The sequence below is a fragment of the Bombus vancouverensis genome, chromosome 1, assembly GCF_051014615.1.
Source record: "Bombus vancouverensis nearcticus chromosome 1, iyBomVanc1_principal, whole genome shotgun sequence".
In the NCBI taxonomy this organism is placed as follows: Eukaryota; Metazoa; Arthropoda; class Insecta; order Hymenoptera; family Apidae; genus Bombus; species Bombus vancouverensis.
This window is the reverse complement of record NC_134911.1, coordinates 19,125,508-19,152,144: the sequence shown is the minus strand read 5'-3', so window position 1 is coordinate 19,152,144 and position 26,637 is coordinate 19,125,508. Positions and strand designations below refer to the sequence as shown.

General features: G+C 32.8%; 6 protein-coding genes and 1 long non-coding RNA gene across 12 annotated transcripts; 4 read left to right on the top strand and 3 right to left on the bottom strand.

The window, feature by feature from the left end:
• The first annotated feature begins 77 nt into the window (after nt 1-77).
• On the top strand, nt 78-2,376 carry LOC117153680 (uncharacterized). Its single transcript, XM_033327951.2, has 6 exons — nt 78-454; nt 546-765; nt 837-1,016; nt 1,106-1,370; nt 1,596-1,723; nt 1,844-2,376. The coding sequence occupies exons 1-6, from the start codon at nt 291-293 to the stop codon at nt 1,991-1,993; spliced, it is 1,107 nt and encodes a 368-aa protein (XP_033183842.2). The 5' UTR covers nt 78-290; the 3' UTR covers nt 1,994-2,376.
• On the bottom strand, nt 2,349-11,406 carry LOC117153672 (facilitated trehalose transporter Tret1). Of its 4 annotated transcripts, XM_076622038.1 has the most exons (5): nt 11,268-11,405; nt 6,366-6,840; nt 5,067-5,202; nt 3,609-4,039; nt 2,349-3,279 (listed from the first exon to the last, which is right to left on the bottom strand). In XM_076622038.1, the coding sequence occupies exons 2-5, from the start codon at nt 6,444-6,446 to the stop codon at nt 2,377-2,379; spliced, it is 1,551 nt and encodes a 516-aa protein (XP_076478153.1). In that variant the 5' UTR covers nt 6,447-6,840; nt 11,268-11,405; the 3' UTR covers nt 2,349-2,376. The 4 variants fall into 4 exon arrangements, with proteins under 4 accessions (XP_076478153.1, XP_033183831.1, XP_076478149.1 ...); XM_033327940.2 differs by lacking the exon at nt 6,366-6,840 and having other exon boundaries at nt 11,268-11,406; XM_076622034.1 differs by lacking the exons at nt 6,366-6,840; nt 11,268-11,405 and adding an exon at nt 5,418-5,802.
• On the top strand, nt 5,795-6,567 carry LOC143303235 (uncharacterized). Its single transcript, XR_013059338.1, has 2 exons — nt 5,795-5,964; nt 6,069-6,567. It is a non-coding gene; the product is annotated as an uncharacterized LOC143303235 (long non-coding RNA).
• Nucleotides 7,365-10,322, top strand: LOC117153675 (cytoglobin-2-like). Of its 2 annotated transcripts, none has more exons than XM_033327945.2 (4): nt 7,365-7,508; nt 7,773-7,967; nt 8,993-9,218; nt 9,801-10,322. In XM_033327945.2, the coding sequence occupies exons 2-4, from the start codon at nt 7,810-7,812 to the stop codon at nt 9,930-9,932; spliced, it is 516 nt and encodes a 171-aa protein (XP_033183836.1). In that variant the 5' UTR covers nt 7,365-7,508; nt 7,773-7,809; the 3' UTR covers nt 9,933-10,322. The 2 variants fall into 2 exon arrangements, with proteins under 2 accessions (XP_033183836.1, XP_033183835.1); XM_033327944.2 differs by having other exon boundaries at nt 7,384-7,542.
• Nucleotides 11,350-18,693, top strand: LOC117153677 (globin-like). Its single transcript, XM_033327947.2, has 4 exons — nt 11,350-13,331; nt 13,408-13,628; nt 13,878-14,103; nt 16,092-18,693. Exons 2-4 carry the CDS (start codon nt 13,474-13,476, stop codon nt 16,224-16,226), a joined length of 516 nt encoding a protein of 171 aa, XP_033183838.1. The 5' UTR covers nt 11,350-13,331; nt 13,408-13,473; the 3' UTR covers nt 16,227-18,693.
• Nucleotides 15,311-24,761, bottom strand: LOC117153681 (uncharacterized). The gene is made up of 5 exons (XM_076621599.1): nt 24,725-24,761; nt 24,386-24,520; nt 17,526-17,760; nt 16,894-17,064; nt 15,311-16,395 (listed from the first exon to the last, which is right to left on the bottom strand). The coding sequence occupies exons 1-5, from the start codon at nt 24,759-24,761 to the stop codon at nt 16,254-16,256; spliced, it is 720 nt and encodes a 239-aa protein (XP_076477714.1). The 3' UTR covers nt 15,311-16,253.
• LOC117153674 (uncharacterized) lies at nt 19,139-24,113 on the bottom strand. 2 transcript variants are annotated; one of them, XM_076622068.1, is made up of 4 exons: nt 23,658-24,113; nt 22,306-22,397; nt 22,094-22,235; nt 19,139-20,583 (listed from the first exon to the last, which is right to left on the bottom strand). In XM_076622068.1, exons 1-4 carry the CDS (start codon nt 23,711-23,713, stop codon nt 20,352-20,354), a joined length of 522 nt encoding a protein of 173 aa, XP_076478183.1. In that variant the 5' UTR covers nt 23,714-24,113; the 3' UTR covers nt 19,139-20,351. The 2 variants fall into 2 exon arrangements, with proteins under 2 accessions (XP_076478183.1, XP_033183834.1); XM_033327943.2 differs by having other exon boundaries at nt 22,303-22,397; nt 23,658-24,081.
• Nucleotides 24,762-26,637: the final 1,876 nt, after the last annotated feature.

The window sequence follows — 26,637 nt, the reverse complement described above, 5'->3', positions numbered from 1 at the left end:
TGAAACCAGCGAAGGACATACAAATTTTCGATTGAATCGTGTTCTCGTTTGTTCAAATGAATTTCTTCCAAAAATGAAATTTTAGCATTAAAGTATAATAAGGAAATACGCATAGGACAACCTCTCTTTACATTTTTCTTAACATTAGAGAATCTTTCTATGTAAAGAGAATACAATTTGTTGAAATATACCCAAGATTCGTAGCAGTGTTAAACGCGATATTCAGTTTGTACGAATATTACACGCGTCACAATATGCTCATACCTTCGTGCATTTAAAATTCCAAAGAAATGGGAAATTTCCTTAATTATAAGTTTGCTGGTTTAAAACTGATTAAAGATTGCGATACGCAACTATGTGTTCAAGTCGAATGCGAAGATTTCAAGAAAGTAAAAGAAATTTGGTTGGCCGTGGAAAAGGATACGTCGCATTATGGATTTGCAATTTGTACTATGTAGTTATAAACTGTTTCAGTGTAATCTTTATAAATGCAAATACATACAAATTTATTGAATAGATAAAATATGAAATATACTAACTCACAGATTTTTTAAAAATCACCCGCAATACGTAAAGTATTTCGAAGATGAATCAATTCCGGAATTCGTCCAAGAAGCTATAATTAAAAAAAAATTTATTACTATATGTGACATCATATGTGCCCTGTTTATAAATTATTACGATAAACCGTCTCGCAGAGATTATTTTCTTGGTTACATCGCAATGGTTCACAAGGACATGGGATTAACGTTTAAAGATCTCGCAGTTTGTTATATTCTGTGCATATAAAATAGGTGAAGAAATATTATATAATGTAAATTACGTTTCATTTATAGAATTTTATGTCAGATCTAATGGAAGCGTTAATTACCGAGTTACCGTACTTAATGACCGAGGAGTATATTGCGACGCAGACAAAATATTCTAACAATGTAATTGAGATAATGGTAGAACTTATGGACAATTATGTTGAAAGGATGTCACAAATACTACGTACGAGAAATGGAATAAGAAAAGTATATGTTTTAGAAAAAACTTCATTTCATTAATCTGTTGAGTGATGGAATGTTAAATTTGTATAAAATTAAGAATAAATTTTAAATAGTGTTATGTGTGCAAACCTGATCCAGAGTCACAGATTGTATATGGTTTTCCATTGAAATATTGGATATATGGAAAACGATATTGGGAATATCGGAAAGCGATGTGGGCATCGATGGAAGCAGATATGTTGACAAATTCGACGGACGATACTAATGCAAGCAATTTTCAAAGAAAAGGTTTTCATCATAAGAAACAAATAAAACCGAAAACACCAAAAATAGCCATAAGTTCGGATAGTAACACGTTGTTGGATCAACCAAGACAAAGTAACGCAATATTCCAAGCTATGCAATTTTCCGCTGTACTATTGCTACTACTTAAGATTTAAGAGTACTGTTACACATATTGTTACGTATGTAATATATGAATATTAATCATAATTATGAATATACATATAATCAGTAAAGTAAATAGTTTTTAATTTTAGTTTTAAGGGGATTAAAAATGTTTTTCCAATCTTTTTCTTTTTCTTTTGATTATACTATTGGAAGGAAGAAGAAGCAGTCGCATCAGCCAGTCGACAAGAATCTCGTTGTTACTATCGAAACGAAACAAAGAAAGACAAGAAACTGAAAAAAACGTTAAATCCAAATTTTCTCCAATGGAATTTATTCTGGAGGTAGACAAATAATCTTTGCTTGTATTGCTTTTATTATAGAAATGATAGTTTATTATTTTGCATGTATAACACATTAATGTTAAAAATAGACACAGTATTGGTAATATCTTCTTCCTTAAGGTGGAAAGCGACCGTGATGGCAATAATGATCCGATAAATTTAAATGGAGCAACTACGCAGAACCCAAAACAATTTTCTGCGGAATTGCAGGAAAGTAAATATATATTATATATACATACGTATATTCTTATATTTTATTTTTATATCTGATTTTCATATTTGATTTTCATATTTTCCCTTTTATTTCTTTATCAACTGATATAATCACGAGATAAAATTCTTACGTTATAGATACAAATGCAAAGATCGTGAACCAGACGGCAAGAGAACGTAAACGAATGCGTCACTATCTTACTCATTTCAGTGTTTGAAATTTAGCATTGGCATATAATAAAATGTTTTTTATTCTTTTTTCTTAATATTCTACTCATTTATTTCGTATTAACATTCCCAGAGGTTTGAAGAATTTGCATACATGAACGTATATGAGACGCTCACACTTTCCCGTGGTAATTGAACAGTTTGAAATAGGGTTCCAATGATGCAATGAAAATCACAGAAGAAGTTTAAATAAATAGAATGCATAGATTTTTTTATTTCGTTTCCTCTTCTCCGCCTTCCGTTTTATTCGAATGTTTAGCTGTGCTTTTATTTAAAATTTCCTGAATCTGACCGAAAGTCTTTCGTGATGTTTCCGGCATGACGACGGAAGCAGTGATAGCAATTATAAGTTCGATACTAGCAAAGACGAGAAATATTACGTGATTTCCAACATGATCTGATATGAGTTGGTAACCTTTGCCTACGATTATGCCGAGTACTGATCCGTAAATATTAGTGATCATGGTTGCCCAATTTTTCATGTCTATTGAGAAAATCTCCGAGGTGACGATCGCTGGAATCGAGCTTAGACCAAATGCGACGCTAACAATGTAAAATATGAGCGCGATTAATGGTATCAAAGAGAGGCTACGAACGTCCATATGTAATTTCTCAAGCAAGAAATACACTCCAATGACGATAAGACATAGCGAACTACCGTACGACGATATTAGGAAAACGGGTTTTCTACCGAGTTTGTCGACTATACACGAAGATATTAAGGATGTAATCATAGATATCGCACTTATTATCAGAAGAATTAAATTATCATCGAAATTTGTATGGAAACTTCGAACCAAAGTGCTGGCATAGGATAAAACGCCCATATATCCGGAAAATTGTTGACCAGCAAGTAATAATAACACGAGCAAAAGCGCTTTTCTGTGTGCCTTCACCGTGAATAATTCCTTGTAGCCACCCTGTCTTTCCACTTCTACCGATTTCTTCATCTCCTCTATCTCCTCATTATTGTCATTCTTACGCCTTAGCCATGTCATGGCTAGCGCGGCACATTTTTCCTTATTTTTCATTAAGTAATAATAAGGCGATTCCGGTAACCATATAGCAGTTAATAGAAATACAGCTGTTGGTATAATACTCATCAATGCGAACGTCTGAAACAAGTGTAAAATACGATATATATATATATATTGTCTGGTTTGTGATTACTCTTAAGTTGAAATACGTAATATCTATCGATTTTTATCGTTTAGAATTTGATCACTGATTCTTTTCAACATTTTTATCAATGTTCATGAATACAAATTTACAAACATTATATTTCTCTCTTTCGTTATTTTCTGTACTCGTAGATTTTATCTACTTAAGACATATAGATAGACATATAGATAAAGTCATATTTTCGCGTGATTATTATTTTAACAATTTGTTTTGATTCCATAATGATTTCATAACCTTTTAGTCGAAAATCTGAAATAATTACCTCTTTATCCACTCGCGGACCAACTCCGTATACGAAAATATATCCCAAATGAAGCATCACAGGCATCATCGAGCTGCACACTCCTCTAATTTTTGTCTCTACCAGTTCTCCGATATACAGTGGGACTGCGGCGTATAAGATACCGATCGATATACCAGCGCAGAATCTTGCCATGAAAAGATACACCCAGGATTTTTCAAAATACGTGAGTATCCAACAGGCGATAAATGGGACGCTCGTTGCATAGATGAGCCATTTCCTGCCGATGCGATTTAGCAGTAATGCAGATAGAATAGGTCCGAAGACGGCACCAATATTCACCGCAGCAACTACCCAGCCTGCATTGTCGACATTTTTTAAGTCTTCGTATTGTTCTATAGCAATTGCTGACCAAGTGAAACATATTCCAGAAGCCAGTAGTGTTAGGTTAACTTAAAGAAAAGAAAAACAAAAGATATATATTATATTTCTCGATTACAGTCAGATTACACTAATTGAGAGGCTCAGTGGAAAAATGGTATAAGTGCATTGCTTTTTTTTTTCCAAAAGGAAGATAACAAGCAGAAAATAATACATAACAACCGTATTTATTCAAAGGATTTTATGCCACTTTTTTTATTATGAGCTTCCAAGCCCTTATGACAACTAGCGTGTTTTAATACACAGTTTTGCCAAATTGAACATTTTATCACTCGTACCATTTTTCCTGTAAACCTCTCGATTATGCAAAAAATTATGTCCATTTGCATTTCTAGGTGATCTTCAAAGTATACTATAATTTTACGCTAATTTTCATCAAGACCTTCATGGACTGTACGGATATATTTAAATGAATTAGAAATAAAGGAGGTCGAAGTTTTGAAGAATTTAACGAGATCGTTATTCTATCAATAGTTAATTCTTAACTATTATCTCATTCATTTGTGCTATTGAGAAATTTTGCGACATATTGTAGTGTATAATGATAATGATAATGACTATTATTAAGAAGCAAAGTTCGACAGGTTTTTCATGACATGATGTGATAAATAGTGTTTCTTTTGGCGTGATTAGAATCATCAGACACTACTTTTTCATGGAAATTGCTTCATATGCAAAATATATTCATAATGTGCACATATACAACAGAAAATTGGCACAACTTTAAGATCCAAGATTCGAAAATCTTCCGCAAGCTGCATATTTTCATCGTCTCTGATTGCTGAATAATATGAAATTAATGACAATATTACGATTGTATAGCTAAATGTATACCTATATTCACTATTATTATGTTAATAGACTATCATACAAGTACAAAAATTCTGTCGATATTTTTATTGATCCTTTATTGAATTCTATCGATAAACGATGATAATTGGTAACACTAAAGTGGAGAGAGATTTGCCGAATCATTTATTGCTTAAAATCGACAAAATTTTTCCACTCGTCTTATATGTTGTAATAGACGATATTTACCTACAATGCTTGATATTAATTGTAAATAAATTCTACTCTTGGCGGGTTTGACTTTCTTCTCGGCACCATCGTCTACTTTTTCTAAATCGACTTCTATATCCGTCATGCTCGTCGTTTCTGACTTTGTTTCCTTTTTCTGCAAAACAACACTTTTCATTATTTTATGCAACTTGAAATTCGATTCAATCGCTAGCAATATAAAACAGTACAAATCGACCGAATTGACGATTTTCCCTTGCATGAAAGGCAACATATTTCGAAATGATTATGTGGCACGTCTAGCTTGTATCTTTTTCTTACTATACGTGAATCTCATGCGAAACAATTAAAATGATGTCGCAATTTTGCCACCTGACAGGTGCACATCAATCCGTATTTGTCACGAGGAAGATGTTTATCAATCACAGCACGTTCCATCATAATAGGAGAAACAACGTAGCCAAGATTTATCATGTCGTTTTGAGAATCCTTAATTTCTTGTTTGTACTAGACATGCGTCAAAGGTTTAAACGAAACGATGATTTTTTAGCCTCTTGATTTTCCGACATTTGTCGAAATGTATAACTCTCTGCATCCTATATGGAAATCCTATGAGAGCTTTAAACGATTAGGTTTGTCTAATATAGTTCGTAGAGTGACGTCAGTGGGAAAAATTATGATCAGGATTATACAGGATCATCCACCTAAATTGGAAACCGCACACGTGAGAACAGATGAGAACGGCAACGGTGTAACATGTACATGTGATGATAGGCAGGAACACAAAGTGGTTTAGTTGTCGCCACATAACTTTAAATTTGACGTCACAAGTGGTGTAGAAGACGATCGCCTTTCTCTATACTCTGTATCATAAAGAGAAGCGAGCATTCATCTCCCTGCGTGCTGGCGAAGCTTTCGTGTAAGCAAACGTCCCCACACCGTAACTTTTGATCTTCCTACTTCTTTCAGTATTTTTCATTGTTAACATATTAAATATTTTCTCCTATACGTTGCAACTTAAAGGTAACACTGACATTCGACAAGTTAGCCGCTGTTATCTGACTTTGGACCGTTCTGCTACGAATAGAAGCAAGGAAAGTAAGTAAGTCCTTTCAACAAAGGAAAGCGTACGACAAAACACCCCAGAGAATTCATATTTAGAGAAACTAGTTTTAAAACGGTTAAAGATTTTAGTTTAGAAATTAATTTGAATACAACTATGTTTATAACTCTATATTTCTAGCGACAGCTCATAGATGGCAGATGTATCGACACATGATTTGGTGGTGAGAGTACATGTTACATTGTTGCCATTCTTACCTGTTCTTGCGGGCGCAGGTTCCAAGTTAAATGAATCATGCCGCAGGAACCTGGGTCACTAACTTTCCGGCTCATCTTCATGTTTTTCTTTTTGTTTTATATTATGTTATATTATGTTATGTTGTGCTATGTTATATATATCATTGGCTCGTTCTTAGACTGGCAATAAATCGCGTCTGTATCACAGAATAATATTCCTAATGAATTTTAAAGTACGTTATCTTGGTGTAGGTATTTCAAGTCGTTTGGAACGTTTCTGTGATAATTTCTTATGCTTGTAACTGTCATGTTTATCATTTTTCTGATCTCTTGTAACAAGCTTTCTGGTTTAAGTGTGTATGTGTATTCTGTTCCTCGACTTTTAATTTCTTAATTCTTTTTATTTATTTCTTCTGCCGTACCCTTAAGATATTCGTAATAAGTAGTGAATTTTCGTGCTAATTCACGTTTTTATTCGCAACCGAAAAAGCAGAACCTATATAGAGTTATAAAGAGTATTTTACTTAGGTCAGATAACTTTTCCTAGATAATAAAAAAGAAAAACGAATATCGATGAAAGGGATGCATTAAAAGCAGGGTAGAGATATCAAAGGCAAAAAGGATATAAAAAGCAAAAAGGAAGCGTGTACAAAGAACATTTATCTAGCGGAACAACTGGCGCATGTATCGTCGATGCATTGCGGCAACGTGTAGCGCAAGGTTAATCGATTAAAAGTAACGAGTTTACCATATCGAGATAACTCGATATGAATTAATTAACCGGATGCCGGTGGCACGATCGTAAATCAATTTAGGGGCTAACGAAGTAGGAGCATTCGTCGCGGTTGTCGTCACCAAGCCACTTGCAGCAAGGATCGAACGATCGAACGTTATTGGTGTTCGGTGAACGAGCGAGGAGTTCAGTGACCATAAGCGTTAACTAGTCGAATCGGTTAACCGACTTAACCAGTTGGTTGCAGATCGTGTAAAGAGGTTTAATTCTTTAATCATTTAACCGCGTGGTATTAGTAGTACATAGCGACGATCAAGCGGAGGGGGTGGATTTAAAATAGCATTAGATACATAGGCAGTGCCGTCAGTCGGACTCGAAGAACGAGTAGTCGTCGTCCAACCGTGTCAGCGATTGAGCGAATTGAAACGACAGTACGTGGCACGTGACATATCATACAGAATTACGGTAATTGTGCACCGCTTGCACGCTGATAACCGGCGATTATGACGTGATCTAGACATCGAATCGATTTATTCAACGTGCATTCAGACCCTCTGTCACGTTCTTATTTTCATTTTTCATTCATCGCTCCTTAAACGAAATGTCATATCGTGGAACCGCGTACCATCTCACCACTTATACCAGTGGTTCCTTTCGATTCGGGAAACGAAAATCATTATCCTCTTTCTGCGAAGGGTTTCGTTCTTTTTCGACGATATCCGGCCACCGAACATGGGAACGTTCCTTCGTTTTTTTGGAATCTCGTCATCGGACGATAACAGAATCGATGAAGCTACAGGGTTGACGGAGAAACAGAAGAAATTAGTGCAGAACACGTGGGCCGTTATCAGAAAGGACGAGGTGGCTTCCGGGATTGCCGTGATGACCACGTAAGTGATATATATCTTTCAGTCAACTGTTGCGAAAAAGCGAAGAAGATACATTTCGGAAAATTACTGAATCGATAAAAAGATAGCTGAATAAATAGCGTGTTGACTATAGTTTATGGTTATCTGTAAGCCTGTTGCGTTCATATTTTTCTTCTTTTTGCTTTTTTTTTTTTTTAATTATCGATAATCTTCGTCAAGAGATAAACTATCAAAAATCTTCGCATTACGTCATTTCTTCCTTTTTCTCGTCTTAATTTCGATATAAAATATTTGTATAACTCTATTCTTTGTTCGAGTTAAGCGATTTTAACTTTCAGCTTGTTTGATCTGGCTTATCTTAAGGAATCCCAATGCTACGCATTTATTTTAGTTTTATTTCATCTCTTTAATTCCTGTTTTTCTTATAAAACTTTTTGCAATTTGTAACACTTATTTTAATAAATGCAAACAAAAACCGGCGTTAATAACACGCTATTAGGATAATATGTTAATCCTCTGACATAAATAGCGATAAATTGTTTCTTCAAGCAGTAGATAAGTTCGACAGACATTTCTTTAAAATTACGAATGCAATAGGCGAGAAACGTAATAATTCACATCTGCCGCGTCTTATATAATATTCAATATGTTAGCAATCAATTTCATATCAAGAATGTCGTTGCACTTGTTTTTACCCATTTCCGGAACATAAAAAAGATATTAATAACTTTAGTTATACAGATTAATGTTAAATTAACGCAACAATTAAATTAATATCATTCGGTTGCTTACAAACTATCGATTTATCGCTTATTTTCGGGTTTATATTTTCGATTCTATTAGATTATTCTCCTTCTCAATTATTCCATATCGTAATGCTTCTTTTTAGCCATCAAGCGACATAAAGGTCGGGAAACCGATAAAAATGGATATGATAAATCTATCATATGTTTCGTATGTGATTTGCATATAGTGCTTATAAAATTTAACGTCGATTTGAACATCTTGACGATGACGAAACTCGACTTTTCGCTAATTCTTTTCAGATTCTTTAAAACATATCCAGAATATCAACGATACTTTAGCGCTTTCGCGGACGTTCCGTTCGACGAATTGCCGGCTAATAAACGGTTTCAAGCTCATTGTGTCAGCGTAATTACGGCCTTAAATAGTGTTATCGATTCCTTGCACGACCCAGGATTAATGGAGGCGAGCCTAATCAGCTTGGGCGAGAGGCATAAAAAACGTGGCCAAACGAAAGAAGAATTTGAGGTACGAGTACGAAAATAACAGTAAAAAATCCAACGCAGTTCTGCTCGTGTCGTTTAGGGGCGAAAAGAACTACTTATTGATTTTTATTACGATCGAAAACTTTCATTAAGATAGACGGAACATCTTTTCTTAACACGTTCACTGCCACGGTAATCGTCGGTGAATCACGTTAATAAATTTTTTACAATGATTAAAGTAAGATAAATTTCACGGAAATTAAAAAATGTTCAATAACGTGCACTACTTAGATAAGATTGTAAGGGAACAGACGCGTAGATACAATATCGTATTTTACGAAAACTGAATGTTACAAAGTAGTATATTTTAAACTATTGCGGTTCACACAGCCAGATACTGTATAAAATTCGCCTGGCGGTCAACGTGCTAATGATGAACGTTTCTCCCGATAGAAAACTCCGCTATACAATTCTCAGAACTATAATTGTACGTGGCAAACGATAAACTGTTATTTATCGCTTATTAAAATTTTATTAGTAGAATAAATCTGATTTATAAAAATTTGTTGAAAAAAATCAACGAACGATAAAGACGATTTATCGTATGTTCGATTTCGATTTTTAGAATTTGAAAGGAGTAGTGTTGAAAGTGCTTTCTCAAGCGCTAGGGAAACAATACACACCGGAAGTGGCCGAGGCATGGAGCAAAACCTTGGACTGGGTATTTTCGAAGATATATCAGATTTACGCTTCTTGAAGGACGAAACGATTGAACGTGCTCGAAAAACACGAATCTCGTATATAATTGACCCTAAATAACGAATCTCCGTAATAGTTGTTAAGAATTAAATGTTGTAAATAAAATGCACTGTTTTACATGTTTGCACAGTTACAATCACTAGAGATACGTTGGATAAAAATGGAAAAAAAATGTTTCACAAATTATCCGCGAATATCGAACAGGAATATATACGTTTATATCTTCAACACTTAATAGATTTTTGCGCACACTAATGTTAACGTATCGTATAATGCATGTATATATGGACATGGTTTTATATTATTTTATTATTTTCGACCTCATGTAATGCATGTTGAACTATTGAATGTTTGAATTAAACTTGCACGTCAATTTATTAGACCAAAATGTATAAATCTTTTATTTTACTTTTTCTTCTTTCACATTTCTTTTGTCTTCGTTTTATTTTATCCGTTCACCCGATAGATATAATGCAATTGTACTTTTGTAAATTTAGGTATTATTTATGTTTTAAATTATAAAATTCTATTTGACACTAGGAGAATCATAATTTTTAGACTTTTGATTTCTCGAAGATTATAATTTTTTAAACACGCAACGATTCCAGAGGAAATATACAAGACATTTCTTTTTTTCTGTATCTCACGTTATGTACGATGACTGTACCTTCCGTGTTATCAAGTAATTTTCGGGGATTTGCAAGTATGTTTAGTACAATCTGTTATACCATTGAAGATCATGGAATTATCATCTTTCTCATTATCACGTCCAGAACATAGCCGTACTTCAATTTACGTCTCTTCTTCGGAGACAAGATTTATCGTTCGGTACCATCGGAGTAAGTCGTGTTTCTTCAATAAATATTTCAGAAAGAGCAATTCGATTAACGGGTGATTGAGCGTGGCCGATCATAGCGGAAGACAATTAAACTAAGTACGAATTGTGTCATAATACTTGTACGATGCCGATCTAACCAGGCGGGACGCGTATTTTTCGCGTGCAATCAAAAGCACTGAATTCCAGGATAAGTAGAGGGGTCAAGTGTCATCTAGAGTTCTATAGAAGACTATTCACATTTACATTACAAGCGAAGCGCACCGTTTGTAGAAGAGGAAGAAGAAGGTGGAACGCTGCACAAGTTTCACATCTGTCCGGCAGTGCAATTCAATATTAAACATTACAGAACGTAATGAAACGAAAATACTACTGGAAGTATACGAAACGCTATTGGAAGTATACGAAACGCTATTGGAAGTATACGAAACGTTATTGGAAGTATACGAAGAGACGCACGATCACTCCAAAATGTTAATGTAAGGAATAATTACTCACCTGCTACAAAATATCGTAAATAAAACAATATATAACTTGTTAAGGGTTGCAGAGACTGGTCACAATTAAAACATTGGTGTAATTCTGGGTCACGTTAAACTTCTGATACTAGCTGCTACGGTCTATCCACTTTATAAACTTTCTCGATTACTCAAAATCAGATAAGAATATTTTTTCACACAAGAAGCAGCGACGATCTTCGCACAGTTGTATATACGCGATATCAATTGGTTTCCCTTTTCCAGCGTTTACATCATTGTCTATAATATATATGATAGATATAATCGACAATAAAATTATCAATTACTTTTTGCCTAGATAATATTGTTTATTATAGTAGTATGCGCTGTTTCACTGTATCGTTATACTCAGTAGTATTATCAGTAATATTTTATATACTACGTTAATTTTTATATTAATAATCTATCATTATCTATTAGATATAATTCTTGGATAGATGACATCGTCTTCGATGTTAGACGTTTTTATCTCGAATGAAATCGCCTTAAAAACTATCATTCCCTAGGGTAATTCATCGACATGGGTAGTAATTTAATGAGACTTTTTATAAAGCGAGAATATTCCTTTTTGTTATTCTCCATAGGTAGGATTAATTATCAAGCAGAAAAGCTGTAAATATCGATAAAAGTTTGAAGAAATTGAAATATTTAACTGCTTTTCAATGGCGGTTGTCGCGTCATAAATCATAAGCCTACATAATTTTACAAAATTAATTAATTTTGAAATTATATTCTTATAATAATTAGACATTTCCAGGTCAACCATATTAATTATTGTTATATATTCTTTTCCATTAGGTATATACAATATATCTTAAAAAGTTACGCCGAGATTTCTTGTTACTTGCTAACTTTATGCTTTTATAACTATAACTTCGTTCTTCCAAGTCAGGAAGACTTAAACGGAAAAATCAATATATACGTTTCAGCATAAAATTAGTGTACGTAATTCATTTGCTTGCAGATTTAAATAAAACCACTTCCTTATTCAGAAAGAATTACAGTTGAGTTTTCTGAACGTTCAATTTAATAATTGCTCAGATTGTGCTGCAGCTAAAAAAAGCATGATATTTATATTATTGGACAAGGCGTACTACTTTTACTCTATTATTAAGTATAATAGTATTAAGCAATACATCAGCGTCCTCAAAGCAGTTATTCTATTTGTACGTAGCATCGAAATTAATTTGGTTTAAAAAAATGTTATTTTATTTTATCTTTTCCTGATAGCGAAGTATAAGCAAATACAAAAAATTACTGAAACTGTTAATTTAGTTAATTGTAAGACCGTAATGAAATCAAAACACAATTCAGAGTATATAGAATATACATGTCGTTAACACTAGAATTTTGTTTTATTGATATTAATATTTGTTACATAATAGTATAGTTATATAATAATGTATTAAATTTGTTATGTAATAGGTATTAGAACGTTCACAATTATTAGGACTATCGCCAAATTATTATTATCGTTATATTTATCACAATTTCATACAATACATTTATTTTATAAATTCCACGGGTACTTCGATAAATTTTAATATAATATTTTTTACATATAGTTTTAACAGTTCTTATACGTTTTCTATAAACGCTACAAACAGTCAATTATATTAAAAGAAATAGCTCTAAAGCTATTAGCTCTTAAGCTATTTTCTAAAATATTTCGGTATTCGCATAGAATAGCATTTTTCTTTGATGTGATTCCCTATTGGAAATTGGTACGTGCGAAACTGAAAGTTGGTTCCTGCTATTTTTACCTTTAACGATCATTATCAGTGGGCTAGTCCACTTAAAGCAACATGTACTTCAGCCCAAAGAACAGTCGTTTTCGAGTTACCGTTACGCAAGCAACTCTTCCAGTCATCAGTGGAAATAAACGACTACATATTATCAATATCTTCATCTATCTGCATAATCAAAGGCAAAAAAAAAGACGAAGTAGTACGTTACTTGATTTTTATTAGCAGCTATTTATTGCTAACAATATTCCAGTCCATATACATGTGACACGTGTAGTGTATAGTATAGAATTTTGAAGGTACAATAAATACTCGCTATAATAAATCGATTATACTATAATAATGAAGTTATAATACAATAAATTCCGACTACAGTGTGTTGATAGAAAGATCGTAAACAGACTAAGTTGATAACAAAGAAAGTACGAGGCACCTTTTAAAATGGGTTCTATGCTAACCTATTTTCTCGGCAATCCAGACGATGATGTTGTAGATCCGAAACTTGGTTTGACCAATAAAGAAAAGAGGATTGTAAGAGAAACATGGGCTGTATTGCGTGCTAATTCGGTAAAAGTTGGCGTAGATATTATGATAAGGTAAAACAATATATATAAATACGTATTGCATCATTTTTTTTTTTTTGGCGCTAATTATGTAATGTTGTAACGTTTTGCAATACTTGTCAGAGTCGAAATTCGATCACTATGTTAACGATGAGATAAAATATTGATCGTTGAAATATTAATACTACCATATAAGAGATAATGTGATACAATTTTAATATGGAAACTCTTGTGCGATGAAGCGTGTGTCACGTATAGGTATACGGGATTATTTTGTTTCAGTTACTTTAAAAGATTTCCTCAACATCATAGAGCTTTCCCTCCGTTTAAGGATATTCCGGCAGATGATTTACTAGATAATAAAAAGTTTCATGCTCATTGTCAGGGCATTATGAGTACATTGAACGATGCGATCGATGCTTTGGATGATATTGACTTAGTGGACGCGATATTGCATACCACTGGCAAGAGACATGGACGACGTGGTCAGGGCAGACAAGAGTTTATTGTAAGTCTGTCTTATTTTTAACTACTATATGTCCGATTAAGCTTTTTATTCTTAATCTTGTTAACGTTACTTGTGTAACTTATGAATTTCCTCATTAATAATTTATTTATTAAATGTGATTGGTGAAATAGTTATCGTATTATTAAATTATTAAATTATTATTAAATTATTATTAAATAACATAGAGATTAACGCGTGACAATAACGTAGAATAAATTAAACTTTGAGGATAATGAAATAATTAAAATTATTCAAACAATTATTATCTTTGTGTAGAGTGTCCGTGTACTAAGATCAAAAACACAAATTTTTTGTTTAATTTACCTCTTGAACTTTTTAATAAACGCATGATATAGTGCAATGTACTATAAATATTTTTCTTGAGCTATACGTGTATCTTAATTCTAGTTCCAAATATATTGCCGTTCAATATTGCGAAAATATTTATCTTACAATGTTATCGTTATGTATCAGATATAAAGACTCGATTAGATTAATTGCGCAAATTGATAGTCGTCGATGTTCCTTCGGTAGAGACAAAACTTTAAAGTCATCATTTATCTCTGAATATTGTGTGACATCATTATCGCTATACTTATACGTAACAGCAAAGGTATGGATGATGAATAGAAGATGATAGAATCAATCACAATTTGATTTATTCGTTGACATCAGCATTTTTTGTTAAAATTTTAATTTTGAGTTTGATTGACTTTTATCTTTGTCACGTAGGATGGAATATGGAATAATTACTCTTTTTTTTATATAATAATTCTTCTTTCTTCTAAGTATATTCCTCATTTTGCTTTTTTTTTAAGTATGCAAGCCATTAACTATTAAAAACAAATTAGTCTATCGCTACATCGAAAAATTATAGAATATTATTACTATTAACTGTAAGAAATGGTAGGAAAATCTCGGACCCTACAATCCGCGCTATCGTTCGCTAAAACTGCTACTTTAAATGCATTGAAACTGAAACGACGCTGACGAAACATTTTTCTACAAGGTCAAAACTTGCAACCGGAAGTCTTGGATGGTTTTAACATGCATCAACGATAGCTTGCAGACTTCCGGATATTAAGATGTGACGAGCAAGGTTGTTCGCGTTGATAATGATAGCTTCAAGCCAAGACTGACGTTGTATCGACAACCGAAGTAAGATAGAACGTTAAGGGTTTTCAAATAGAAATAATTCAATATCGACTATTTCTTCAATCGTTTAATATTAATAATATAATATCATACATTAATACATCAATAAATTTTGTTATCGATAATTTTCTAATTATTAGGTACCATATCAATTATTTGATTAGATATCGAAGATTTTTAGATCGTACAAATCGATAATTGTTGTCAACGAATTTAATACTGTAGAGTATAAAAGGTGATAGGTTATTGGTAATACATTTAAGACGAAAGATATTGTCAATACTCTCGTCAAGGTTAACATAGCGAGGTTAACGTGTTTCAATCTTCAAGTATTATTATCTTCAAATATTACAGAGTATTGCAATGATTCTTGAATTGCGTCAGTAAATATTGCAGTTTTTAGATAATAAGATTTGGTGATTTGAATCTTTATAATCGATGTGATATAACAAGCTTAGGGTTTAAAGTTTGATCTTTTCTTCAAACTGATTAACGATAAGAGCTATTTTCGACCTAATTGTATCTTTTTGTCGTTATCAAATTTAAGGTTAAGAAAAAAAAATGAAATGATTGTTATGTATATGCGTCAATATTTTGATAGAGATTCTACTAAAACATTAAACTTAATTAAAATTATTAAAATTATTAGAAATTAAATTTATTATACCTTAAAAAATCAAAAATTGAAATGACATCGTGATTCAGCCACAAAAATTTGAATAATATAGGGTATCGCCTTTACACTATCTTACAAATGAAATGTTTCGTACATGTTCTATATTATTATTATTTATTACTCGGTCGTTACATACTATCATTATGTTACATTTCAGGATTTGAAAGGAGTGGTGATGGACGCAATGAGGGGCGCGTTTGGATCGAAATTTACCACCGAAGTGGAAGTCGCTTGGGACAAAGCGATCGATGTCTTATTTTCAAAAATATTCGAGGGTGAAGATATGATATAGCAAGTGTATAACCACTAAACGATTTTTTTAATCAGCATCCGTATCGCTATCGCTATCTGGATGTATATAATCAGTAGCTACATTGCTTCTTTCAGTAGTGTATTTCTTCTTTCTTCTTTCCCTTTGTACTTTATATTCTTCGTCTTCACTTTCCTGCTGCTTTAATTTTCTGTAAATTAAGCACGGGTATATAAAGGGTGTATAAAAAAGAGCCGGGGGAAAGCTTTAGGAGCATACAATACTCGTGAAAACAAGGAAAAACGTCTTAATAAACTTGGGTTGAAAAACCATTCATTTCATAGTTATCGCTTAATGTATAAAAGTATAGTATATAAGTAAAAGATTAGAAAAATGGCAGGATTGTCGTGTACACAATTGTATGAAAAAATGTGCCTAAGTGTGTGTTGATTGAACGTAATGTCGAAAGTAATGTCTTATTGAGAAAAATATCTCGTAGCATTGAAATTAATAGTTATTACCCATATTTATTAAGACTTTTTTTGCTTGTTTCCATAAGTATTACACTATGTCAAAGTATTTTCCCCATTTTTTTGTACATCCTGCATATATATATATATTTGTGTAAAACGAAACACGAAACAAATAGACAATTTTTGTTATTGGTATCTATAACACGGCAAAAATATGCGGAAAATGATAATCGTACTTGTACTTGGTTTTACGAAAGTGCTGTCTGATCTTTTGCAATACTGTGTAACATATCAGTGTTAGTAAGGTTCCTAGTAGTCCTAATAAGGTTGCCATGAGAATAACATCAATTTGCAGCCAAGGATCTTCTTCTTCATGGCGTTTGAATGATTCAAGCGTTACTGGATAACTGTGAAATTTGAAACGATAAATACAAATGTACCGACAATTAAGGCTGTTCATGGCTATGATGCTTTTATTTTCAAAGAAACATTACATTTTATTAAATAGATATAGAGGTGATGGCAATTCATATTTTTGGAGGATGATACACTAAAAGTTCAAGATTGTAAAAGAATGTATAATTGATACTCTCAAGTTGATTGTAAAATACGAAAATAATTTCGGAATAGTATCTACTTGAAATAAAGTATAAAACTACATTATGATAGTATTATAGAGAGGATTTCTCTTCGGTCTTATTAAATGGAATTTTTATTTAGATGAAGATAAAGAACTTCGTATTTATACACTGCGAGACTTAAAGCGTGTTTTATTCTATCGAAAGAAAAATTTGTTAAACCGATATGTTATACTCAAACCGTACCGTTATTTAAAAGGTAATCGAAAAATTTCATCAAGATTACTTACGGCAATTCCGTTTCTTCTTTGACGAGTTCATCGAACGTGTTTACCAGTGCCCTGTCGAGATCTTTCCCTATTTGCACGAACGAGGACTTTCCTAACCAATCTGCCAGATCATTTCGATTTATTTGACGAAGTCTGTGGGTTAAAATCTCGTGAGTGTTTCCTTTGCCTTCAGCTGGAGAACTATTCCAATGCAAAAGATGGCGGATGCAAGGTATATCGTCGTCCACGTTACGTTCTTCCTCACAAGATTATCAATAGTATTATTAGCCATTAAAAACGAGTTATTATTTTTAATGGAAGAAGTATAACACATATAATATTATTATATATAGTATAATTATAATACTAATATCTTAATATATAGTAACATAGTAAATATAATAATTAATTACTATTAATATTATAATATAATATTATATATACACAATATGCTGTTTTGAAGTAATCGTTATTGAAGTACTTTCAACTGACTCGAAATATAGTTTAGAATTATCTCGGACTAAAACAAGCAGATAATTTATCGTAAATACGAACGTAGTCATAACTAGATTGCAGATGTTTACGCAAATTTACATCTTCATAAACACGACTAAAGAACTGAAACACAAGCCAGAAGTTTGTATCACTCGTTGAATATTATAGCGAACTAGACTATACTATATCTACTTTGGATATTTTAAATACAGGGTGTCTCATAGCATCGGGGACTTACTTCGGCGATAGATTCTGCACGTGAACAATAAAAAGAAGTTCGTATACCCCATTTGACCTACTTTTCGAGTTACGAGTTTTGACGAACTATATCTGCATATCTTCACAAAAGATGTTGAAAATACCCTTCTATCATTCGAACACAAGCCCAGCGACATTTTACCCATTGACCGTCTTACCCTTCCTATTTCTCCAGGTATCGTTTTAATTTTCTGGAAGCCTTGCTCGATCCTCTCGCGAAGTATTTCGACGCTGTCAACGGGCAAATTATTCCAACATAAAATTTGCTATAGTTCACAAAACGCAGTCAAATAAGGCATGCGTTTATACGAACTCTTTTTATCGTTTTTACGTGTCCGATGCTACACGGGAGTATTCTCCGTATTTTTGAGTATTATGTACATTCTACGTGGTTTCATATACGTACAAAATAAATAAATATTCACTTCACGATCTAGTTATAACAATCTCCCGACTTGAATCCCACCCGGAAGCAATAGGAAGAATTGAAGAAGTTAATAAGTAAATTGAAATTATAGCTTATGTTTCTTGACGTGTCTATCAATCTCTTCATTATACCACTCGAGATGAATATACCTCAATTTTCCACTAATTTTATAATTACAATATATTTCTTCCAATAAAAAGAGCTGATATGGTCGCTATTGTATTCTATTCGATCATTGTCCGATTTACCAGCAGCTGCGAGATTGTTCGGTAGATCGTAAGTGATATAATGAAGCGCAGCTATCAAGCGTCGACACTCGAAAGGATTAAGGCGTGCGGCTAAATATTCCAGCTCGTTTAAATTGACGTCGATCGTGCCGAGGACATCGTATCGCAGCAGAATAACGATGAGGCTTAACCTTGTGGGCCATTCGTGCGTCCTTGATAATTCTTTCATTGTGAGGTTCACGAAACGAAACGTCTCGAAACGGCGACACAAAATGATCGTTCTTTGCTTTGTTTCGCGAGAAATTAACTTCGGCGAATTTCACGGCTGACGGACTTCTATGACTTTCAAATAACACGGGATCAACTCTGACGAATTTCGGATGGTTCGCTCATCATTCGGTAATTTGCGGTTGTTGGAGTTATACATGGTCGAATGGCAAAATATATTTTACGAAATAGACACACAATGACTCGTCGAAGTACCTGGATATTTAAAGAAACTTTTCATGGACATATTATACGAGTTGTACAAAAAAATTGTGAAATTTGGAATGTACCTGAAAATGTATAGATATAGAAGTTGCAAAATATTTGTTGCAAGTATACATTTCGTAAAGACCGTGAAAGTATTTAAAAGGTCAATTATTAATTATAATAGTAAACGACAGTATTCAATGAGACTATCTTTAGCATTAATCGTATATTTTATTAATTATTAAATTATTCTTGTTGTATGCTAAATTACTAAGTGTATGTTTGCAATAAATATCTTGTCGTCTCTACATATATTTTCTAACCAGCTCATATGACCGGTCTTTGTCCTGAACCTTAATATAATCGTTTTTAATAATATGGACGACGATTTTGTGAATTTCTATTGGCTCGGTAAACATTTCATAGTCCGTGAAACAATATCGTCGCGAAGCGGTTTCTGACATGCCATACGCTAAAAAGAAAAAGACGCTGCTTGGAGAGGGGGGATCGCATGACTTCGTTATATGTATAGTGGCAACGATTCTAAACAAAATACAATTCCAGCGTAGAAGGCCACCGTTGCGTTGCGAATGGCAGTAAATTGTCTCTGGTTTATAAATATTTTCGACTCCTGTTTCCTTTTGTCATAGGGTAACTTTTCACGAACCTAAATCTTACACGAGAAATGCTTTTTAAGAATGATGAAAATCGCATGAAAATCCGTCCACTGGTTCTCGAGATCGTACTATGTGTATAAATTAGTTTCAAATTTGACCAATATTATAATTACGATTAAAATTTCAACAAATTACGTGTTGATGAAAACTTGTTATGGTAAGCGTTCGTGAGCCAGTGTACGATCGTTGCAAAGAGAAATTACACGCGTGAACGTTTAATGAGAGCTTTATACAACCCATGCAGCAATCTTTTCATGTTTATCTTAAATGATACATTTAATTACATGTTTCATCTCTTCGGTCTTTTGGTGCTTTTCTTCCGTTTCTTCTTGTAACATCTGTAACAAGCCATCGGCTCTGGTTCTTCCGGTTCCTGTGGTACGGATGGAGGTGGCGCGGAGTTTTGCGTGGCTGTGTGCACCAATTCGTACGACGGAGGTCGTTTCCTTTTTATTCGTGGCTTTCGAATGAAGTAACTTCTAGACACATCCTCTATGTCATCTCCGATTGCGATAAATTTACTGATCACAAAGCAATTATTATTCGATAAGTTCACTATGTAGAATATCTTCGAATAAGTGGTACAACTAGAGAAAGAGTAAATCTATATGAAAAAATAAATTCAAAATGTAGAGTAACAATTGTAGCTGCATAGGACTTTTCATTTTCGAATAAATCCACATTACGCGTTCATCGAGCATGCACGTCTTTGACAATAATTTGTTTGAATTATTAGAAAATATGCTACTACTATTATTATGTTACTACTTCGTAGTAGCCGCTATTATTATTAGTGGTACGCGTTTCATTAGTCGCCAGCCAAAAGTTGCAGCTGCAGCAATTGAATTTTGTTTACTGTCTCGTCTCGTTGGTCAGACTATATGCTGTTACTTTTTAAACGAAAAAAATTTATTTCTTCAACAAGATAAATTATCACATCGCTACACTTTGATAAAAGCATTGAATAAGTTTAAAATAGTTGGAATAATTTGTTATTAAATTATTAAATATTTACTCGCGTTGAATCGTTTATAATGGTCAAATAGCTCAGTTATAATTTTTGGCCGTAACTCTAATAGAATTTTCCTTGTGGTGACGCGTTAACTGTATGAATCAGAATAAGTTAACAAGAAAATACGTTCACAAAAATATCGTAAGCATGGTACAATAATGCTGGCAGAACAAAGGCGATCATTTCGAGCAATGTTTCCATTGACAAAGGGAAAAGATTCTTTGTCAAAGAATACTTCTATTTCGTTGCTCATTCTTTGCTATCTAATGCGATAAGTTCAAATACCAATGTTGATATGTAAGCACGAGTAATATCGTACGTTGTACAGAGTGAAATCGTATTTGACGAATCTTCAGCATCGATCTATTGAAAAGTTAAGCTTGGTATAAGAAAATGATGCTCTACATTTTTCATTTACCTTTTCATGTTCAGTGGATCGCGAAAGTATTTGAATATTTGTCATAGAAAACTCTGACGTGTATGTGTATTGTATGGATTACATAAAATATTGTGAAATATTAGCATTTTAATGCGACACGATTCTCATTATTGTACTGATAAAATTTAAAATCTAAATATGTACGTATACAGAAGTTACAAGTTATTTATTGCAAACGTACAAATATATTAGCATATGGCAATAGTATAGCAATAGCATAGCGTTAACAATCAGGTCTCGGATGTATAATTAGTGTTAAAGATAATGCCATTAAATATTAAGGCTTGTTAACGTATAATCGATTGTTTAAATACTTTTGTAATCTTCGTGAAATATATTTGCACTAAATATCTTGCAGCTTCTACGCTACATTTTTAGAACTGTTCCAATCTTTACTACATAATCATGATGATTATAGGTTTTATTAGAGTAATAATTTTCAAAATATCTCGTATAACGCATAATAATAGATTTATAAAAGATTTTTACGAATGTTCTAATAGTTTCTTAGTATTTAGTATTACTTAGTATTGCCCGGAGCGTATCGGTTTGAAGAACAAATTAGAATAATTATAATCACCCTTTTTTCTTCTTCCCTCGTATTCTATCGAATAGTTTCATCAGTCTGTTCCTTATAAGTAAAGTACATAAACAAGATACGACTATGATTGAAGCGAGAACGATGCCTGCGCTGTGCAACGACAGTTTGATAGTAGTACGTCCTGCGAACGATCGTAATACATTAAGATTAAAGAGGAGTTATTACAGCCAAAATGTGACATTTATTACCACTGATCTTCTGAATCATCTGCTCCGAGAGTTGAGGTTCTGTATTACTATCTTTCTCTTTCAGCGTGGCTGTTGTCGCGACTCCTTCGTATTCGCTGAAGAATGTTACAGAATGAAAAAGACAGCGTGATACAATTAAACGAACGTCTGTATATCGTAGTATCGCAAAGGGTATTCTAAGAATGCGCGTAGTATTGTTTCTTGTAGTTTTATCGCCTGCGTCACGAGTATATTTAGAAAAAATTTCGAAATAATTTATTTGTAACGTGATAGGGATGGAGGACAAAATAAAAGATTTTTCGCGAAAAAAATATTATGGTATCGTTAGAATCGTTTAATTATCCATATATAATAATTATTGTCATATGACACGACGATAGACGATACGATGAAGAATGAAAAATTTAAAAAGACACATTATATTCTCAGTTTTAGCATTCTTCCCCATTATGTATGTGCCAGCGATTATGAAAATGGACTAAGTTATATGTTCGAGATGTATCGTTTCGAGATATTTAAAGCTTTGCGTTTGACGTATGAGTTGAATTCTATTTAACGACGCAACAGCCAACTCAATGCAGTGGCTCGATATCTACTACTTTGCTAGGATGGTTTCAAATTATTGTAATGTAGGCAGACTCATCGCAAAAATAAACGATAAAATCACTTTTCTTAGATTCTTGAACGTAGGCTATTTCTATAATCATCGGCACCGTATATGTATGCGAATTTATATGGATATCGATTAGCATTCAGCAAAGAAAAATGATCAAGAAGATACAAATTTTTAAACGAGTATTTTTAAAGAAATTCCTTTTACGATTGAATTCTTCGTTTAAAAACAAAATCCAAGTACTCTTTCCTATATCTTCTAGTTTCCAAAATATTTCAAAAAACATGTTTTCAAATGCTAACTTTGAGAACTGTTTCCAACTCCTTCAAATAAACAACGAATTGTTCTTTTACTGCGTAAAACTTTCATTGCTGAAGTCTTATTAGCGTTGATCGTACACAGTTTGGGAAGTTATTTGAAAATCTATAATGATATCAGCAAACTTCTAATTGCTCGTGTGAACTCGTTTCTACTATTTACCAATTATCGGCGTTATTCGGCAAAAATTCAATTATCTGATAAAATTATATTTCATCGTTATAATCATTTATAAGATTATCGCTGTTACATTTTATCATCTATTCTTATTGATCATTTTCACGAATTAACGTTAAATATTAAGAGTTATTCAATATGAAGATTTCGAAATCACCGTTTGAGGAATTATAATGCATATCTTCTTAAAATCTATGCCTGAGTTATATCTAAAGCTTATTTTGTTTCTTAAACGACGATAACTCACTCCAAATCGTCCGCTTGAGCTTCGCGAATTACTTTCGGTGACTTGGAAGTTTTCATGCTGAGTTCTGCGAGACACGCGATTAAATCCCTCCTTCCGATGCGTTCAAGAAGACTGTTCAAGATCGGATACGTGTTCCTCGTAACCGTTCTTAACTGACAAACCCATTTCACTAGTCTTCGAAAGCAATTTTGTTCTCGAGCTAACTTTTGTATTTGTGCTTCCGATAGTTGAGCTGTTACAATATTTTATAACGTCATCCGATACCTTTCCACACTATATTTTTAATCGTTTGAAAACCTTATGAATATTAGAAAAGAATTTTTTACAGCAAGTAATACGGACAAATTTAGTAATTAGGCAATCTTGATATTTGCTTATGATATTTACCAAAACCATATCGCTTTCACTAGCTAATATATTTTCCATGTTATTATGTATATGTATAAATATTTCTTGGAAATGTTTTAGCAAATTAATAGAAAAAAATCGAGTATGGAACATTTATACGTAATATACGTATAGGCATAAGAAATTTCTGTACATTGGAAGCGATTTATTAGTTGCAATCATACAACAAAAATATTTTATACGTATGAGATATATGTTGGGATTGTAATTAATTACATTTAAAAATAAGAGTTACTATTATAATATTTCTATTCCTCGGAAAAATGTATAAAAAGGTATACAGGGTATAGCGTTAATTCGCGAATGTAATATTTACTTACTATTAGAATCTAAGGACACAAGTTTCACGCACTCTTCGGGCTTCAAATTTGATGCTAACAGCTGCAATTCTGGCACATCAACCTCGGTAATGATCTTTGCGAAGTAAAAAACAATACATTGTAGTTTTTGACGATCTCAACTGTGTTTGTACATCGTCCTGTATCATAATTGAAGAGTGGGAGTAAAAAAGGGTGTAAGTGCCATTTGAAAAAAAATTTTTTCTCTCCTTAAAAAGCTCAGTAAATATGAAGAGAAACGTTATCGCCATAATTCGTTTTTAGCATTTCGTATACGTTGCACGGTCGGTTTCTTAAATTAGATTGTAAGATGCCATGTGCCAACGAGCTGCTTCCTCGTGCTTGAACGTATAAGCATTGCGTCTTTGATTCCGAAAAGACGTTATTATTATTTTCATCACTCGTCGCGGGTACTGGCGATCGTAGCCTTTTTAAGGGAGCTACACGATGGACTTACATTCCTTCTTAAAAAATAAACTTCCTTTTGTTGTTAATTAACAGATGTTTGAAATATTAAAATAGAAATATCGTGAAGTTATACAAAATAGAATAGTACATGTGATAAATAAGTTCTGTTATATTTTGTTAACAAGTAACATTTTGGCAAGCAAAACGTTGTTTTCCACAAAATTTTTGTTGTGAGATTTACGGCCTTATTGACTTTCACTCTTCGATCATTGTTTAAGACAAAATTGTCATATTGATTCGTTTAAGAATAATTATAACAGACAACGAACGATTTGCAGCATTTTAATTCTTTGATGAATATTTGGGAAAATGTTCTTCTTGGATTAACGGCGATAATGAGATCGAAAGACGATCAGATTGTATAATTCGATTGATCGTTTTAATTATCATTTTTCACATCAACAAAACGAAGATATGAATTTATAAAATTTCAAAGTTATTTTTTCATTTCAATTAGAATTTTTGTTTGAGTTATAACATGTCTTATTTGAACAATTTACATGAAATATAACATACCTGGAGAAAGGAACAAGTAAGGTTGAGCAGAAGAAGAAACAGTGCATCTTTCAATACGTTTCTTAAATTCATCGAGAGTTTCGACGAATTAACACGGTTTCGTTACATGCTTTACGTTAATTCATTACAGTCTCCGGAAAAGTAATATCGATTGTATGATTTTTATGTTCAAGTCAAATCTTCTCAATATTCTGTAATAAGTAGAATTGATTGGTTAAGATAGCAGAAGGTGTGAGAAATAGCATTATCAAAGAACGAGGCAACGCTGATGTAATAAAAGGGATGGAACCTTAGAAATATTTCTTTTAACAGACTATTCAACATAACTGACAATTCTATTTAGTAAAAGAGTGGTGCAGAATTGTCCTTAGTTTATTAACTATACAAGAACAGCGACACAGAACAAACAGAATACTCTGAAATATTTTTTACATCCAACTTCATGTTTCAAGTTAATGTGTCTCACAAACGCTCATACGTGTGCCATGAATATAGTGTTTAACGTTGCACGATTAAATAATTTGTCAAAGAGATCATCTTTCGAATTGATCCATTAAAACATTTGGAGCTGAAGAAAGATGCCATAGTCGCTTCGTAATCGATAGCATTGAAACGACTGTCGATTATGGATCTGTCGAAAAAAAAAAAGAAAAAAATATTTTCTCGTCTGACAGCAAAATGTAATTCACCGATTCATAGTGGATTTCGCCTATGTTCATTTTACAATGAAAATTGTATGCTCGATTTACATTTTGATTGTGGTTTTAGCGGAGAATAAGGTGAGCATCTACGTAGAAGGAATTTGAAGGGTTTTGGAAGATTTAGTACAAATCAATATCTTATCTTATCATACAATGGAACGCGTTGACGATACACTGATAAAACAGTGTGAAGATAATCAAATGATTTTTCAACTGCACGATATCATGTTCGTGTCCTTTGAGAAATTTGCTTTTCTTAGAAGTCCAATATGTAATCTTCCCGATATTAGTTCTTTATTCTTATAAAAGCGTGCAAATCTTTTGGAAAAGAGAACAAATATATTAGCAAAATATTAATGCAAAATATTCGATAGTTTCCTTAGAAAGACTACTATAAAAATTACTTGCTTTTGAAATGCTTTTGTAATAAATATCCTTTAAAACGAGACGGTGTAAGATAGATAATATTGTTTTACAAGGACAAATTTTTGGTTCGATGTATCGCCAATATAAAAGAAAACGAGCTCGTCTACCTGTCACAGAAATTAA

Coding starts and splice junctions, on each gene's coding strand:
- LOC117153681 (XM_076621599.1), bottom strand. CDS start 24,761: ATGCTTATACGTTCAAGCACGAGGAAGCAGCTCGTTG. Junction 17,761..24,385: donor TGTGTCCTTAGATTCTAATA/GTAAGTAAATAT, acceptor CTTGTGAGGAAG/AACGTAACGTGGACGACGAT. Junction 16,396..16,893: donor TTTCGTAAAACCAAGTACAA/GTACGATTATCA, acceptor CTTAATTTACAG/AAAATTAAAGCAGCAGGAAA.
- LOC117153677 (XM_033327947.2), top strand. CDS start 13,474: ATGGGTTCTATGCTAACCTATTTTCTCGGCAATCCAGACGATGATGTT. Junction 13,629..13,877: donor GGCGTAGATATTATGATAAG/GTAAAACAATAT, acceptor ATTTTGTTTCAG/TTACTTTAAAAGATTTCCTC. Junction 14,104..16,091: donor AGGGCAGACAAGAGTTTATT/GTAAGTCTGTCT, acceptor GTTACATTTCAG/GATTTGAAAGGAGTGGTGAT.
- LOC117153675 (XM_033327945.2), top strand. CDS start 7,810: ATGGGAACGTTCCTTCGTTTTTTTGGAATCTCGTCATCGGACGATAAC. Junction 7,968..8,992: donor GGGATTGCCGTGATGACCAC/GTAAGTGATATA, acceptor AATTCTTTTCAG/ATTCTTTAAAACATATCCAG. Junction 9,219..9,800: donor AAACGAAAGAAGAATTTGAG/GTACGAGTACGA, acceptor TTCGATTTTTAG/AATTTGAAAGGAGTAGTGTT.
- LOC117153672 (XM_076622034.1), bottom strand. CDS start 5,519: ATGATAAATCTTGGCTACGTTGTTTCTCCTATTATGATGGAACGTGCT. Junction 4,040..5,066: donor ATTAATATCAAGCATTGTAG/GTAAATATCGTC, acceptor CTTTTCTTTAAG/TTAACCTAACACTACTGGCT. Junction 3,280..3,608: donor GTCCGCGAGTGGATAAAGAG/GTAATTATTTCA, acceptor CACTTGTTTCAG/ACGTTCGCATTGATGAGTAT.
- LOC117153674 (XM_033327943.2), bottom strand. CDS start 23,713: ATGAAAACTTCCAAGTCACCGAAAGTAATTCGCGAAGCTCAAGCGGAC. Junction 22,398..23,657: donor GCTCAAGCGGACGATTTGGA/GTGAGTTATCGT, acceptor AACATTCTTCAG/CGAATACGAAGGAGTCGCGA. Junction 22,236..22,302: donor GATGATTCAGAAGATCAGTG/GTAATAAATGTC, acceptor GATCGTTCGCAG/GACGTACTACTATCAAACTG.
- LOC117153680 (XM_033327951.2), top strand. CDS start 291: ATGGGAAATTTCCTTAATTATAAGTTTGCTGGTTTAAAACTGATTAAA. Junction 1,017..1,105: donor CGAGAAATGGAATAAGAAAA/GTATATGTTTTA, acceptor AATTTTAAATAG/TGTTATGTGTGCAAACCTGA. Junction 1,724..1,843: donor CAATGGAATTTATTCTGGAG/GTAGACAAATAA, acceptor TTCTTCCTTAAG/GTGGAAAGCGACCGTGATGG.